The 15,793-nt window shown below is 42.3% G+C and overlaps 1 protein-coding gene across 1 annotated transcript in view; it reads right to left on the bottom strand.

The window, feature by feature from the left end:
• Positions 1-15,793, bottom strand: part of DST (dystonin) — a 491,021-nt gene that overhangs the window by 92,632 nt on the left and 382,596 nt on the right. The window contains 5 exon segments of the mRNA XM_068559249.1: positions 6,047-7,518; positions 9,372-9,867; positions 11,293-11,492; positions 14,205-14,334; positions 15,215-15,456. Of these exon segments, the coding sequence (XP_068415350.1) occupies positions 6,047-7,518; positions 9,372-9,867; positions 11,293-11,492; positions 14,205-14,334; positions 15,215-15,456 (2,540 nt within the window).

Below are 15,793 nucleotides of genomic sequence, written 5' to 3'. Positions count from 1 at the left end.
AGAACCACTTTAAAGTGAAGATACAAATTTATCCAGTTAACAACAAAACCACCAAAAAATCCCCTGGTATAAAATCTCTGGCTGGAACTGCATTCAGAACAACCTACTTGAACTCCTTGATCTTTTTTTTTTTTTTTTTTTAAACTGGAGTATAGTTGATTTACAATGTTGTGTTAGTTTTGGGTGCACAGCAAAGTGATTCAGTTATATACATATAACTGAATATACATAGTATATATATACCATTTATTACAAGATATTGAATATAGTTCCCTGTGCTATAGTAAGTCCCGCTGTTCATTTTATATAGTATAAGTAGTATGTATCTGCTAATCTCAAACGCCTAATTTATCCCTCCCTCCCTCCTTTCTTCCCCTTTGGTAACCGTAAGTTTGTTTTCTACGTCTAACTCCTGGATCTTAAATGAAGCCATAGGAGTTAAGAGGCCACATGACACCAAGAGCATGGCGTTAGTTAGAAGCAAACATGGAAAGAGCCCTCGTGCCATGTTCCCCACCAGGACAGCCTTTCGGAGCAGGAAGGAGGCCCCACTGGCTCTGCTGGTGTGTGTGGTGGGACCCTGGAGTCTTACGAACCTTGCCATCACATCAGCGCCATCCTAGTGGCCTCATGCAGCCTCTGCTTTGCTGGGCCTTCTCTGTTGCCCAGCATAGGTGATATTTTTTCTTCCTAACATCTTAAAGCCACTCTGACACAGCTGACTGAATAATGTGACCTTCCTACAAAGCCCATGCATCAAAGTACAGTTTCTATAGTGAAAACATTGTCACCTTTAAAAATACCACAGGAAGGTGTTATGAAACCTCCCTGATAACACAGGCTCATTAACAAAAATCCAGTCAAGTAAGAATATTTCCCCAAGAAAAACCTCTTCTGTGACAGCTTTACTGAATTTCCTCCTGTTCTTGACAAAAACGGAGAACAATTTGTCATTGACCTCTATGTAACAATACGGGCCACTGAGAAATCATTATTAAAGCATTCTTTGGACAGTTTAATTTTATCTCTAAAAATATGGTGACATTACAGAGGTGGTCGTAGGATCATTTAATAAATATCTTAAGAGGATACTTGGAAAGTGACTTTTTTCAGCCACACCATTTACAATTAGGACTCAAACCTCCCGGCTTCCCCAGCTTCACGGCGCCTGGCATTCTAGTTCACCCAACATGCACAGGAGGATGCCTGGGTTCCACACCGCCTTCCCCCGGACCAGAGAACATTTATCGCAGCACAATGACATGTGTTCCGGTCTCTGTCTCTGGTTTCAACTCGGCTTAAAAATTCCCTGCTTTAAGAAATCCTTGGTTCAGAGAGACTTGTACCAGTGATGTGTTCATTTGTGGGAACAAACCGAATGACAACTGGAGCAGCGACAGAATGGCCAGAAAAACCAGTAAGCAGGTTGTGAGTAAGACTTTTTACCACGGCCTAGATGGAACTGGGGAGGGTCATATATTTAGCTGGGATGTGACTGTATATGTTTGCTAAAACATCAAGTTTCTGTGTTCTTCACTGAAATGAAATCAATTCAATGTGGGGATAATTGGCTGTTGATGACATCATAGGAAGGCTGGCACGTATTCCTTGTATAGAGTTGGTATGTTTTTGAAAAATAAAATAGAAATGTGGAAACGTTAATATTACCTGATAATGTAGTTTAGATTTGAAGATAATCTTGAGCAGGAATCTTTAACAGGAGGTAGGGATGGGGGGTACTTTTTCCTTTCTGCCTAGGAATTTATGACAGTGTACACAGAATTTAATGCAATAATACGGAAGTGTAAGTAGAAAAACGGCACTTTGGGTTATCAACAGTAATAGAAAATACCTCAGTCTTTAGACATTTTAATCAAGCAGGAAAACAATCCAAATTGTTTAAAAACCTAGCTAAAGTAACATAAAGGGTAGTACCAATCTCTTTTCAGAAACTTGGAATAGCTTTCACTGACAGTGAATTAGGACTTTTGGTTCAGAGCAGCATTTGTTTTCAATCATTATGCTTGGGTTGGTATTAAACATGAATTAATGTTATCCTGTCAAGGACATTAACTGCTATTTCCTAGGTTAAGTTTAAGGGGGGGAAAAAAAAAAGAATGGAACCCAAGAGGTCTGTCTTACCTAGTTTAAATAATCCATTATGCTCCCAGTGAATATAACGTACCCCTACTGAGGAACTGGGTAACAGCTATGAAGCTTCAGAAAGACTCTGAAGGCAGCTTATTCTATAGTATGAAAAACCGTTATAAGATTTTACCCATGACATTATGTTAAACGAAAGCTACCAGGTAGAGTCATGTCAAAGTGCATTATATTTCGAAGTCTGTAATGAAAATAGACGCAGTACTTCGGTGCTTTTCTGTTTCATTTTTAGAAATTATAAAATAGCAAAATACTAGTTTTTTACTCAATACAAATTATTCCACTTAAAGCAATTTTAAAAATCTTCCTAAAATATTATGTTAAAACTAATGTCCAACCAAAGCTTAATCCCCAACAAAAAGTAAGTGAAGATCTGAATTGAGATAATTTACAACTTCGATCAAGAAATACATAATCACTAAGATAAGGAAATAACTGCCCTCATCATTATCCTCATCACAACATCTAGAGATCCGTTTCTAAGACAACACACACACATTCACCTCCTGTTATCACAGTGGCTGGCTTTACAGAACACGTTCCTTAAGTGAGTGTTCCTGGTGTTCTGGGTTAAAATAAACAGTGGCTGATTGACAGATGAATGGATAAAAAAGATTTGGTACATATATACAAAGGAATATTACTCAGCCATAAAAGAGAAGGAAATAATGCCGTTTGCAGCAACATGGATGGACCTGCAGATTGTCATATTGAGTGAAGTCAGACAGAGAAAGACAAATATCATATGACATTGCTTTTATGCAGAATCTAAAAAAAAGATACAAATGAACTTATTTACAAAACAGAAAGAGACTCACAGACATAGAAAACAAATTTATGGTTACCAGAAGGGAAAGGTGGGGGGGAGGGATAAATTAGGAACTTGGGATTAACACATACACACTAATATATATAAAATAGATAAACAAAAAGGACCTCTGTCTAGCACAGGGAACTATACTCAGTATTATGTAATAACCTATACGGGAAAAGAATCTGAAAAAGAATATATATATATATATATATATATATATATATACACACACACACACACACACATATACATGTATATATAAAACTGAATCACTGTACTGTACACCTGAAACAAACACAATATTGTAAATCAACTATACTTCAATTTTAAAAAATCAGAAAAACAAACAAACCAACAACAATGGCTGGTTACTCAGGCCACCCAAATCAGTCTACGGCAAAGATGATTTGAAAATTTCCCAGAGAATGTAAGATGTACAACGTGATGAATAAAGTTGACCAAAACACTGCATTATATCCACCAAAACATCCAGGATCTGACACTTACTACCCGTGTGACCTTGGGAAAGTCACTTCCCCTCCCTGGGTCTCTGCTTCCTTACAATAAGATGGAGATAATGATAGTACCCAGTTCTCAGGACTGTCAAAAGGATTAAAGACAGTCTAGAGTCATGCTTGACACACAGTAAGCCCATAATAAATGTTAACTGTTGTAACTGTTAGTTTTTAGAACATACACTCGCAAACACACACACACAGAAAACAGAATCAGTGATTGTGTAAGCATCTTTATTTACCGTAATATTCTTATTGTTTTTTACCTATGGCACTGGCATATACCAAATGCAGATGACTGTCTGCTTGGAAACTTTCATTTCAGTCACCGGGTCTCAAGACACTGAAGGTATGTCATGATATTCTTTATTACTGAATTTCATTAAAATCAGTCAACTCCTTCCAAAGTAATGAGAAAACACATAGACGCAGCACGCCAAGTGGCTTATTTTAGAAGACATGATCACTTTGTTTTTCTTCACAGTCAAATAAAGCAATCTGTGTAACCATGAACGGTAACGATGCTTATTTAGTGCTTTTCAGTTTGCAAAATAATTTCAAAGCAATGCGTGAGCGAGCCCCTCCTATCCCTTGCTTTTGCTTCCTTTCCGAAGACTTCTCCACAAGCAGAGCCATGTTTTTCACTGTCCTCATGCCTGGGGACCCAAAGCGGGGGCGTGGACAAAGCAGCAGCACCGATATTATTACTTTTGCTCATTTTCCTATAAGTAATTGAAGCAGTGAAGAGAGATGAAGGCCTGCTCTCTTTTTCTAAACAAAGTCACAGAAAACCCAGAGAAATGATAACGTTTCACAAAAGCATGCTCAACTTTCATCAGTACAAAGACCACCTGATCACTGTCATGGAAGCGTTCAAGCTTTGTCAGGTCCCATAGAAAATTCCAGAGACTCACTCCTAAGCACCCCCCTACCCCATGTCTTCCAAGCAGCCACTGCCACAGAACTTTGTTTTTCTAAGACAGTTCTCTTATATGAAATCTTTATTTTGCAAACCACAGTGTGAAAGTGTGACAGAGTAATGAAGCTAAATCAACTGTGAGGCAGCTTCCTTCACCTTCCAGAATCAAGACCCAAGTACAGAACCGCAGGTTCTTAAGCCCTGAAGAAACTGGGCTTCAAAGGCACTCTATAAACAGCAAACAACCATAATAGTAACAAAGAAGAAAAAGAAGCTACTTTGAAGTTACTTTTCAAAATTCAGTCACCTAAAAATAACATCACGAAAGAGAAACAAAGGAAAGACTTTGTCAAGTACAACAGCACAGAATTCGGAGGTCTATTTGATTTATATTCATTTCTCCTGGGAAATGATTTGTTGTTTTGCAAATTCTGTTTCTATTTGATCCTATTTGATGCTTCACAGGCTGGTGGTGGGACTCAGCATCACACCAGCCTTTACTGGGAAGTAAAACGTACCTCATGAACAGAACAGGATCCCCTGCAACCCCACAGGTTCCTGTCAGCCCTGTGCAGCAAAGGCTGGACAGCTAGGACCCTCCCTGTGCAGGTGACCCTCTCTCTGTCCCCAACGAGATGTGAGTTCTGCACCTGCTACCCTAAGCGGGTCCACATCGCTGACCCTGGACCTGGCCCACCCTCTCCTCCTGCTCCATCGTCAGGCATCACCAGGTGCTGCCGGGCGGTACACATTTCTCAGCCCCAAGGCGCTCAGAGTCCCATCAGAAATAATTGACTCCCAATCATCTGGGGCCAGGATTACAACAGGGAACTCTACTCTGCCTTTTAAAATAGGAACTTGGGGGGCTTCCCTGGTGGCGCAGTTGTTGAGAGTCTGCCTGCCAATGCAGGGGACACGGGTTCGGGCCCTGGTCTGGGAAGATCCCACATGCCGCGGAGCAACTAAGCCCGTGCGCCACAACTACTGAGCCTGCGCGTCTGGAGCCTGTGCTCCGCAACAAGAGAGGCCGCGATAGTGAGAGGCCCGCGCACCGCGATGAAGAGTGGCCCCCACTTGCCGCAACTAGAGAAAGCCCTCGCACAGAAACGAAGACCCAACACAACCAAAAATAAAAATAAATAAATAAATAAAACATTTTTTTTTTAAAAATAGGAGCTTGGGGAAGAAATTCAATTAAGAAGGAGGAGAAGACTATAAAAAGGGAAAGAGCAGGAAAAGACTATAATTCACCATAAAAGAAAATGCTGGGACACAAACATGAAGAGAACACACTTTTGACGTGACGGATGGGCCTCCATGGTCGAGTTTAAAACACAGACGTGGTCACTCCAGAGGGCAGCTGTGAGTGACATCAGAAACAGACACCAGCTTTCCAAGCACCCTTTGACCTCCTAATTCATCACAGGCCTTATCCCATGAGGGCCCAAAGCCCCAGGAAGCTTGGACTCACCCCACGTACCTGGATATCCCCTCCGCCCACGGATGCTCATTTAAGCTCCAACACTGCATGACAATCCTACTTGAAGATGCTACAAAATAGGCCATCTCCTTCTATACCGATCAGTGATGTCTTTGAATAACCAAAACGCAGAGTACAAAGGAAGCACTCCCTACCTTGAACACATCAAGCTGTTGGTTAATCATCTCTGTTTCCATGCCAACAGGGCCTAGAGATTCCTCACGTTCTTCAGCCTTCTGGAGTAGAGTAGAAAATTCATTGAGTTTGCTGTAGAATTCTTCGAGGCGCGTGATGGTCCCTTCCACCTGCTCTTCTCTGGCTTGTGCACGGTCCCGAAGCTTGTTGCACTGTTTGCTTAAAGCCTCCAGGTCCCGTTTGATGCCGACCAGGTCAGGAGAGGCTTCCTCCGTGGCCAGCATCATCTTGCAGGTCTTATTGGCATTGGTGTTGCTTGCGATGAGCGCTTCCAGTTTCTCCAAGAAGGCTTTAATAGCCTCCCTTTGCTTCTGCAGCGTTTCCACATCTCTCCCCACGGGGGCCATGCTGTCCAACTCATCATCAAACTCCGCAAACTGAGAAAACATCTCTCGGATGGTGTTCTGGAAATGGCCGATGCCCTGAAGCTTGGTTTCTAAGAAGGAGCACTTTTCATCCACCTGCTGGCTGAGGGCGCTGTGCTCCTGGGCTAAGGCTTCTGCTTGGAGTAGAATCTCGGAGGTGCCCTTGGAGTCGGAGGCCCCCGCCACAAGGTCCTGGGCGAGCCCCTGGGCCAGATCGACCTGAGACTTCAAGGTCTGAAGGGCTTTCTGCTGAGTCTGCAACACAGTCAGGGACTTACTGCTGTAAGCCTGGGGCCCCAGAGAGTCGTGCATATCTAGCTGTTCCTTTGCACACTGGAGCTGCCTCTGAGCTTCTTTGGAAACTTCTTGAAATTCTTTAAACTTCTGGGCCATGTTCTCCAGAGAGAATTTCTTCCTGTGCACTTGCTCGGTGACCATGTCCACCTTCTGGAGCAGGGATTCCTTCTCCTCTGCCACCGCCTCTTTGTCCATTTCACAGACACTGAGCAGGCTGCTGGCTGCGCTGTTTAGCTGTTCCACCATCCCGAAGTGCTGGTCCCTCTCCTTCTGCAGAGACTTTAACTGGGCAAGAGATTTCTCTGTCTCAGCAGGATCCAAGCTACACTTTATTTCCTTGAGGCTGTTTTGACACCTGTCTATCCATGGCCGGAGCGTCTCCACATGTTCTTTATACTTGAGAGCTTTTTCCAGTGAACCTTTCACCCTGTCTTCTCTTTCTTTCACCTGCTTCTGAAATCCATCCCAGTTGGTTTTAATCGTGTTCAGTTGTAACTGTAACGCTACCTTCTCAGACCCTTGTGTTTTTAGTAACAGGTTTTCACCTTCCGCCATGGTTTTCTCATAAATGTGAGACTGGGCGGTCAAAGTTTTCCTGAAGTCTTTCTGATCTTTCATTAATGACTCCAAGACCTCGACTTTGGCTGATATCGGGGGAGACTTGTTTTGTTCTTCCTTCTTGGTGTCCAGCCAAGCCTGGAAATCTCTAGACATTTGCTGAAATTGATGAGAGCTGGCACAGGCTGACTGAAGATGCTGGACATGGTTCTCTAAAAAATAAAACCACAGACATGTTTATTTTACATCAAAATGTTGAATAAATCTGCAAAAAGCCAAGAGAAAAACCGCCAAATAAATACACAGAATAATCTAAACACAAGGGCTACTAGCACTGACTATGAGAACGACAAAAGCACTTACGTTATGGACAAAGGCAGTGGGGGAAGGGCAAGAGGTGAGGACTACGGCAAGAAAAGAGACAATGGAGGCTGGATACTAGAGCCGCCTCCATCCCAGGGCGGGGAAGTGACAACTGTTCAAAGCTCTAGGTGATGCTGATAAATAACCCATCTCTTATTAAATGTGACTTCTCCACCTGTGTGATTTTTTTTTCCTCTGGCCCTGCGACATGCAGGGTCTCAGTTCCCCGACTAGGGATTGAACCCGTGGCCCCTGCAGTGGAAGCGTGGAAATCTTAACCACTGGACCGCCGGGGAAGTCTCCACCTGTACAATTTTTACCCATCACGGAGGCAACGTAAGGCAGCCCATGGGGACGACATGGGTCTGGATCCCAACTCAGCCTCTCAAGAGCTGGAGGGCCTAGGGTGAATGATTAAACCTCTGGGTCTCATTTCCCCAAGTATGAGCTGGCAACATTGATAGAAGCTGTCGTGGGAATGAGGTGACAGTGCGTGCAAGTGAAGCTCTGAGCTGAATGCCTGTCACGGAAAAGGGTTCCCAACAATAGTCACCATCACTGTAATCATCATAGCTAATGTTTGCTATCCATATCACGTCAAAATCAAGGAGTAAGTCTGAAACGGTTGCTATGATCAGTAAACAAATCCAATCAATTATTAAAAAAAACATAAACTGAGTGCCTAGTGTTACTTGGCAAATGACAAACACAGCAACCAACGGGCTCTCCTCTGGCCGGCCCTTCTCGGGCCCAGGGACTGCTGCTGCTGCCTTGGACCATCCCGGGCTCAGCGGCCATAGAGTGATGGCCACAGCAGGCGAGAGAGGAAATCGTGCATAATGCTTCTCTCTCACAAGGTTCTCTGGAAAAGCTTCCATGATGGAGCCAGACGAACCAGCTGTTATCAAGAAAATGACGCCAAGCCTTTTTTAATAACTGTAGTCGTCTCCTTTTCTGGTGAAACAAGACTGTCGCATAGCATAAACATTGACACCTTTAAAAACCAATTTGTTTTTTTTAAATTGAAGTATAGTTGATTTACAATGTTGTGTTATTTTCTGCTGTGCAGGAAAGTGATTCAGTTATACATATATACACATTCTTTTTCATATTCTTTTCCATTTTGGTTTATCACAGGAGACTGAATAGAGTTCCCTGTGCTATACGGTAGGTCCCTGTTGGTTATCCATTCTATATAATATCCAACGATAAACCATAATGGAAAAGAATATTAAAAAAGAATGTATATATATGTATAACTGAGTCACTTTGCTGTACAGAAGAAATTAACACAAGATTGTAAATCAACTCTACTTCAATAAAAAAAAATTGTTTTTAATAGTTTGCATCTGCTAATCCCAAACTCCCCCTCCATCTCTCTTCTACCTCCCCCGCCCCTTGGCAACCACAAGTCTGTTCTCTATGTCTGAAAGTTTGTAAAAACCAATCTGGAGTACCTGAAGTTTCCATGGGCCTACGTGAAGTGGACTTTGCCGGCACGGGGTCCCCCTATCATCTGTGCAGAACCCCCCGCCCCTGCAACATTGTGTGTGCATGTGAACCCAGATCTACCCTCCTTGCATGCACCTCTCACTGCGAGCAGGTTCTCTTTAGGGGCCTGGTTTCCCCAACAACTTGGAAATAGGGTGTTCACTGATCCCTATATCCAGGAAATACATGCATTCAAAGAAGACACACAAACCTGCTTTTTGTTCAAGATCCTTAAATGATTTTAAGATGCCTTCCAGTTGCCGACTAAGTTCAGCTTTCAAGTACTCTTCTTTAACCAGGGCTGCCAGATCCTCTCCCAGAGCCTGGGCCACTTTGATCTGCTTCGTTTCCTGCTCTATTTCCTGCTTCATTTTCTGGGCTGTTTCCAGCTGCTGGTTCATCGCGTCAGGGTGTGTGCTCCCGGCCACACTGCTGCTGAGTTTATTATCCAAGTCGGCCAACTTATCGGAAAGGCGTCTCAGCAGGCTTTGATACTGGGTGCTTTTAACAATGGCCTGGTCGATCCGGTCACATCTGTCCCTCAATTGTCCCGTGAGGCTGTCCCATTTTTGGGTCACAGCTGCCAGCTGTTCCTTCACAATCCCGTGGAAGGATGGATGCTCCCCAGGTCTGTGCAGGATGCCCTGACCAGCCACTGTTAGCTGTTCACACTGAGGTTTCCGGGTATCAAATTCTTGCAGGAGAATCTAAGGTAAAGAGGTGACGAGGGCAAATGAACACACAAATGACTGGAGAATTAGTTACGGAAAACACAGCTTTAAGTTTCTAAACAGACAGAAGTGGTAGTTAATTATCTAGTTTTTATTTTATTTTTGTTACTGCTTTCCTAGCTTTTATTTCAAAGGCAGTGCAATTATCGTAAACTAATACAAAGAGCAATGGTGCTTCACAGAGATTAACATTTTGTCTAAAATAATATCCCCCGAGGGAGAAAAAAGAGAATAAATATTTTTGCTAGTCTGGGGGAAAGGAACAAAAATTCATGTACAAATTTTCACACACAAAGGGAAACACTGCTTTTAGACAAGTTTACATCACACTAACACCAATTTGATTTTTTCCTATTTGCATTTTTCTTTTTACAGGATTTTTTAAATGCTCTATAGCATTTTACACCAAAGGAAATACACAGTGATAACAATGTTTGGATATACGAACTCATGGTGCATTGATTTACACAGGTTCTTTTTAAACATAAGATCGACGTTTACAGTCTTTTTTGTAAAGATTTAGCCAATAAATCATGTCGCTCCGAGCGTGCGGGCTCACACTGGCTTTCGTTATAAAACGAATGATCCCCAAGTGTCCTTCTTTTAGTAGAATATTTTTTCTATCTCTGGGAGACTATGGACAATTATTTCTCCTCAAACGTTTCTTTATATCTTTTGTTTCCATTCTATTCAGATGAAGAACATACATGCCTAGGACAGCATGTGACTCAACTACCCAGACTGTTGTGTATTTTCAGAGTATGGATCAGCTTCCATGCCCCGAAACCACCACCTGCACAGAAAGAAAGCTCACGGAGACCACAGCGGAGCGCCTGCCATTACGTCTGACTTACAATCTACATATGTTTCTCCCCCTGTGGATTTATCTGCTCATAATTAGATGAGTCTAACTAACCCTGCGGGTTTCAAGGTTCCTCCTCTTCTTCCCTTCTTCTTTCTCTTCTTACTTTGTCTCCCCCACTCAGGGATGTTTTGCATGAGCTTTATAAGTTTCATTATCTACTACCACAATCAAAATGAATAAAACCTCAAAGGAGTCATTTCTAAACAATATACTAGCTTCTCATAAAAATGTTATTACTTATGCAATCATGTTAATACTTCAAAGAAAGTCCTCTTTAACAGGGTCTCTACAAACCACAATATGACTGAAACGATCAAGGGACCTGACCATACTCGTGGGCTCGGTGGACCCCTCAGGGATGCTCCAGGGATGCTCCAGAGCTTTGCTTCTTTGGGGGTTTCCCGCCAGCCTCACGACGGTACCTCGTGGGCATCTGACACATTACAAATACCCTCCGAGACAGGCAGAGCACATACCGTCCAAGGTAATGTATTTCTAATGAAAACATCTGTCTTGTTAAGTCAGGTAGGACTCACCTGCACCTGCTGCCTTTGTGTGTTCAGCATATTTGGGTCAATCGACAAGGGCCCAAGGACACTGACCATCAGTTCTTTTTCCGCAAGCCACTGTTTTAACTGAGCCTCCACTGTCTGGAATTGGGTTAGATTATTTGAGGATTCTTCCAGTTTCTGTCGTCTATCAACTGTTAACTGATTGAGTTCTTGCCACTTAGAATCTAGAAGAAAAAAAGACAGAGGATGAAACAGATGCTTGTTTTTTATACATTTAATACGACTGTATCTATGAAGATTGTAGGACAGGACTCTCCTTACATAGTCAATTAAAGACTAATCTGTGAGTTAATCGCATTTAACGATACAGATTTTATGGTCCCAATGGTTGTGTGTCAACTGAAGTGTAAGAAAAATAGATTTGAATCTGATTTTGGAAGATGCTATAGATTATGGAATATTCCTGAGAACCCTCATTCCTTCTAGAAGTCCTACAGAGTCTGTTTATTCAACTAGAACTGACCCACTAGAACAATGAACATGTATCCTTTTCTTTAATAGCACACCTTCAACGACCAGATGGAGGTAAGTGACTCCCAAATGTGTGTATCTACACCCAACCATGCTCTTCTACGCAAATCACACATCAGCAGCCAGCTGCTCGGAAGTTACAACAGGAAATCTCACCAACCCTTTCAATTCAATGTTGGGGAAAAAAACTCACGATATTCCTATCAAAATGAGTAGGTTTTTCCGACTTCTAGACTTCTTTTGAAGGTTATTCTCATGCACGTCATGCAATGCCATAATTCAGGATGTTCTTTCATGACTCTCCTATATCCTCAATCACAAACAAGGCCTTAAACACAGTCCTTCCATTCCCAATACCCAACTCCATGTTGGTCCTCATCGTGTTTTGCCAAGACCAGTACTTCTCAAGCTGGAGCTGCATCAGAGACCCCTAGAGGGTCTGGTCACACAGGTGCTGGGCCCACCCCTGGAGGGACTGATCAGCAGGTCTGAAGTGAGGTCTGAAGGTGCGTTTCTAACACGTCCCCAGGGGATGCTCCGCTCTTGCTGCCAGGAGCACCCTTTCCAGAACTGCACACCTAGACCAAGGGCCTTCTAACCAGCTTACCTGCAATTCGTGATCCTCAGCCGCAATGAATTTGGTTCTAAAATAATTTCCCTTAAACGTCACTGAATATGTCACTTCTGGGCTCAAACCCCTCAATAATTTACTCGTCACCAACTAGACGGCAAAATCTGATGACCTCTGCTTGACCTCCAGGGTCTCCCACAAAAGGGTCCTCGTCTGCTCATCCGAGAAGGTCTGTCCTCCGAGAGGAAGCCCTCATCTGCCCACTGATCACACGTCCTCATCGCAACAGGCTGGGCGCACAAGGGCCCCACAGCCCACATGCTCCATCCCTCCCCCTCTGTCCCCGCCCCATCCTGCTTTCACGATCCCACTGGGTCTCACCCTCCGCTAGGACACCCTGCCTGCTCCCCCCGCCCTGAGGACGGCATGCTCCTTGAAGCCCAGAATTACAGACCATCCCTCAACACATGAGTCACTCAACACTGATGGTGTGACGAGCTGATCTGACAGATTTTTTTCACCCAGTGTAATGCACTGAAGAACTGCTTTTCATAGAGCCCAGCCCCTGAAACGTTTACCTAAACAACGTCACACTATACGGCGTGTTCTAGTCAGTCACAATCTGATAATGAAATAATGCAACTGAAACCATAAATGGAGAAGGAGAAATATCAAAATCTTATCAGGAAGCTTTGCTGAAATATGCATTCCTTGCTTCCTCTGCTATTCTAAGATGCCTTGAAAATATTCCTTCGAGTAGTTCTGATATTCTACGTGAGAGCCACTGAATTAGGGCCCAATTAATTATAATGCAACAGGAGTCTCTACTGTTGGATTAAATACACCCTTCAGCATTCAGATCTCTTAGGAGGACTCTTTTTCTTTTACTGGAGTATAGTTGATTTACAATGTTGTGTCAGTTTCAGGTGTACAGCAAAGTGATGCAGTTATATGTATAAGGATGACTCTTATTAAACTAAAACGTACTTAGAAACTTCTAAATTTATCACAGCATATCTGACTCTAAAGGAAGGACAAGATTTAGCTAAATATAATGGAACAATTCAAAGTAAAATGATTCTTGTGATAGTCATAGTAAACACACTATGTGCCAGATACTGTTTGTCTGAGCTGCACACACATTAACTCACTGAATTCTCCAAATACTATGAAGTAGGGAAAAAGAGTATCACTGTCTTACACTCACTCCCGTATCATTACCATAAGGAAAAGGGGTGATAAGGTAACAGGGCTTGTGAAGGAAATTCTCCATCTCCGAGGAACAGTTTATATAGGGACAGGATGGAGATGGGAGGAGGACTCTGGGTAAAGAGCAAACCCCCAGACTCCTGTGGGGGAGCAGCCTTCTCAGGCTGGTTGGGAAAGGGACCAGCAGCATGAAACAGGGGCTGGCGGGGTCCCATCAGAAACTCCATGGTGGAGAAAGGCACCCACCTTTTCCAGACAAACAAACAAAAAGGACTCTCCACACTAAAATATAACAAAACATAAAAAATTAGAAGCACCCAAAACCTAGTAAAAAATAAACCATAATAAAAACATGTGACTCAATACACAGCATTCTATTAACTGGTATCTACCTTCTTTATAAACATAAATTTCGTTACGGTGTTTAGTGAGAAAAACACAAGATCTGCCAAGGCCTAGCACCATGTGAAATGACACTTCAGAATATGCAAAGATCGATTCTGAAACATGAAAGCAAATCCCAAAGTCAGTGAGATTGTTGGATAGATGTTTTCTGATAGAGATTATGATTTTTAAAAAATGACTGTGCTTCTGTGCACGGCCTCTGGTGTGAGTGGTAACATACCTATTTCCGTCAACATCTGCTTCCACTTGGGGGCCTCCGGAGTGTCTGGGTTCTCCTCCAGCAGCTCCGTCAGCTTGTCTTTCAACTCCTGCACTTTGTTTACATTTTGCTTCAGTTCTGCCTCAAATGACTAACAAGGAGACAAAAAAAGTAACTTCATTAAAGTATGTCAACATCAAAAGACAAAAACACAATTTCAATAGAGCACTTTTTTCTCCAACATGGCCATAAGAGGGGAAAAAAATCCACTGTTAAAGGCTGAAGTGAGTGAGGACCGGATTCAGCAGTGAATTATATTTTCTTTTCCTCTTCATAACTATTCTTCGACTAGCTGATAACAGAATCCCAAGGAAGAATGCTAGAGCTACAGAGATAATGACCCTCATCCCATCACCTAGGAAGAATTTCAAGGTATTCTCAAATCCCTTTGGAAAAAAAGGAAAATGACATCAGTAAGATTGTAATTAATCAGAAAATCAGTCTTGATAAAGGCTGCAAGATTTGAGACTACTAGCAAATAAGCACTTTTCTGGACAACACGTTACAGAGTTCAAAGATAAGTTAGTCATCTGGAGACATTTTTGCCAGCATTGCCAGAGTGCAAAACCGTTTTCCCAACCCTGACAGCTGTAGAAAGAAATACCGTGTATTAAACAAAGGGAAAGCATGAGCTCCCCTATTTTATACTGGACAGAACAGATTCCTAATACATTTAGCCCTTAAATACATCTTTTCCAATAAGTACTGGTTAAAATCCAAGACTTAAACTAATTTGAAGGTGGCAAAGTTGCTTGCACCCAACAGCTCACTCATCTTTATAACATCTGCGTGTAAAAATAAGTGACTATTAGCATCAATCTCTACAGAAAGTCACGTTCAACAAAGCTGGTGAACTATTTGTTGAAGTTTATAGAGCAAGAAACCAGAACGGGGCTCCTGACCCCCAGTGCTCAGTTCTGAGCGCTAATCTGTTCTCTCACGTCTTCGGTAAATGGACCCACAGAAGATACCTTGTTCTGTTCAACTTGACTCTTCACAGCCTCAGTGTCCGTAGGTGTAGGTGCCTGATGCCATTTCGTGGCAGTTTTGTTCATCGTCTGTAACCACTGCATCATGGCACTTGATTCTTCCTGAGCCTTTTGCAATCTGGAGAGTTTGGTACTCAGTTCGGCTATTTTGTCTTTAAGTAAGAGGCCAAGATCTTCATAGCCATGGCTTATGTCACTCATATCCTTTTTAATGGATGTTAATCCTAAACGTAAGAAGAACAATTATACTGACACATTTTCAGGGTGTTTAGAGCTCTAGAAATAAAAATTTGTTTCACGTGCTATTTCCTTCTATCTTGTCAATATTAAGTCTACTATGATAAAGTCATAGAGTTTTTAGAACTAAAATGTTACATCATCTTACAATGCTACTTAATGACAAATACTTTAGGTACATTGCATAATACAAGTGAAATGAGATAGATATTTTAAATGGAATAAAAAACCCAAATCATGAAATGATGCTTATTAATTCCTCAGGCATCAAATTAAAAAAAAAAGCTCAAATAATGTTATCCCAAGTGAGAAAATATCTCAAAT

The sequence above is a fragment of the Eschrichtius robustus genome, chromosome 12, assembly GCF_028021215.1.
Source record: "Eschrichtius robustus isolate mEscRob2 chromosome 12, mEscRob2.pri, whole genome shotgun sequence".
NCBI lineage: Eukaryota > Metazoa > Chordata > Mammalia > Artiodactyla > Eschrichtiidae > Eschrichtius > Eschrichtius robustus.
Note: the sequence above shows the minus strand (reverse complement) of the source record. Positions and strands in the feature narration are given on the sequence as shown.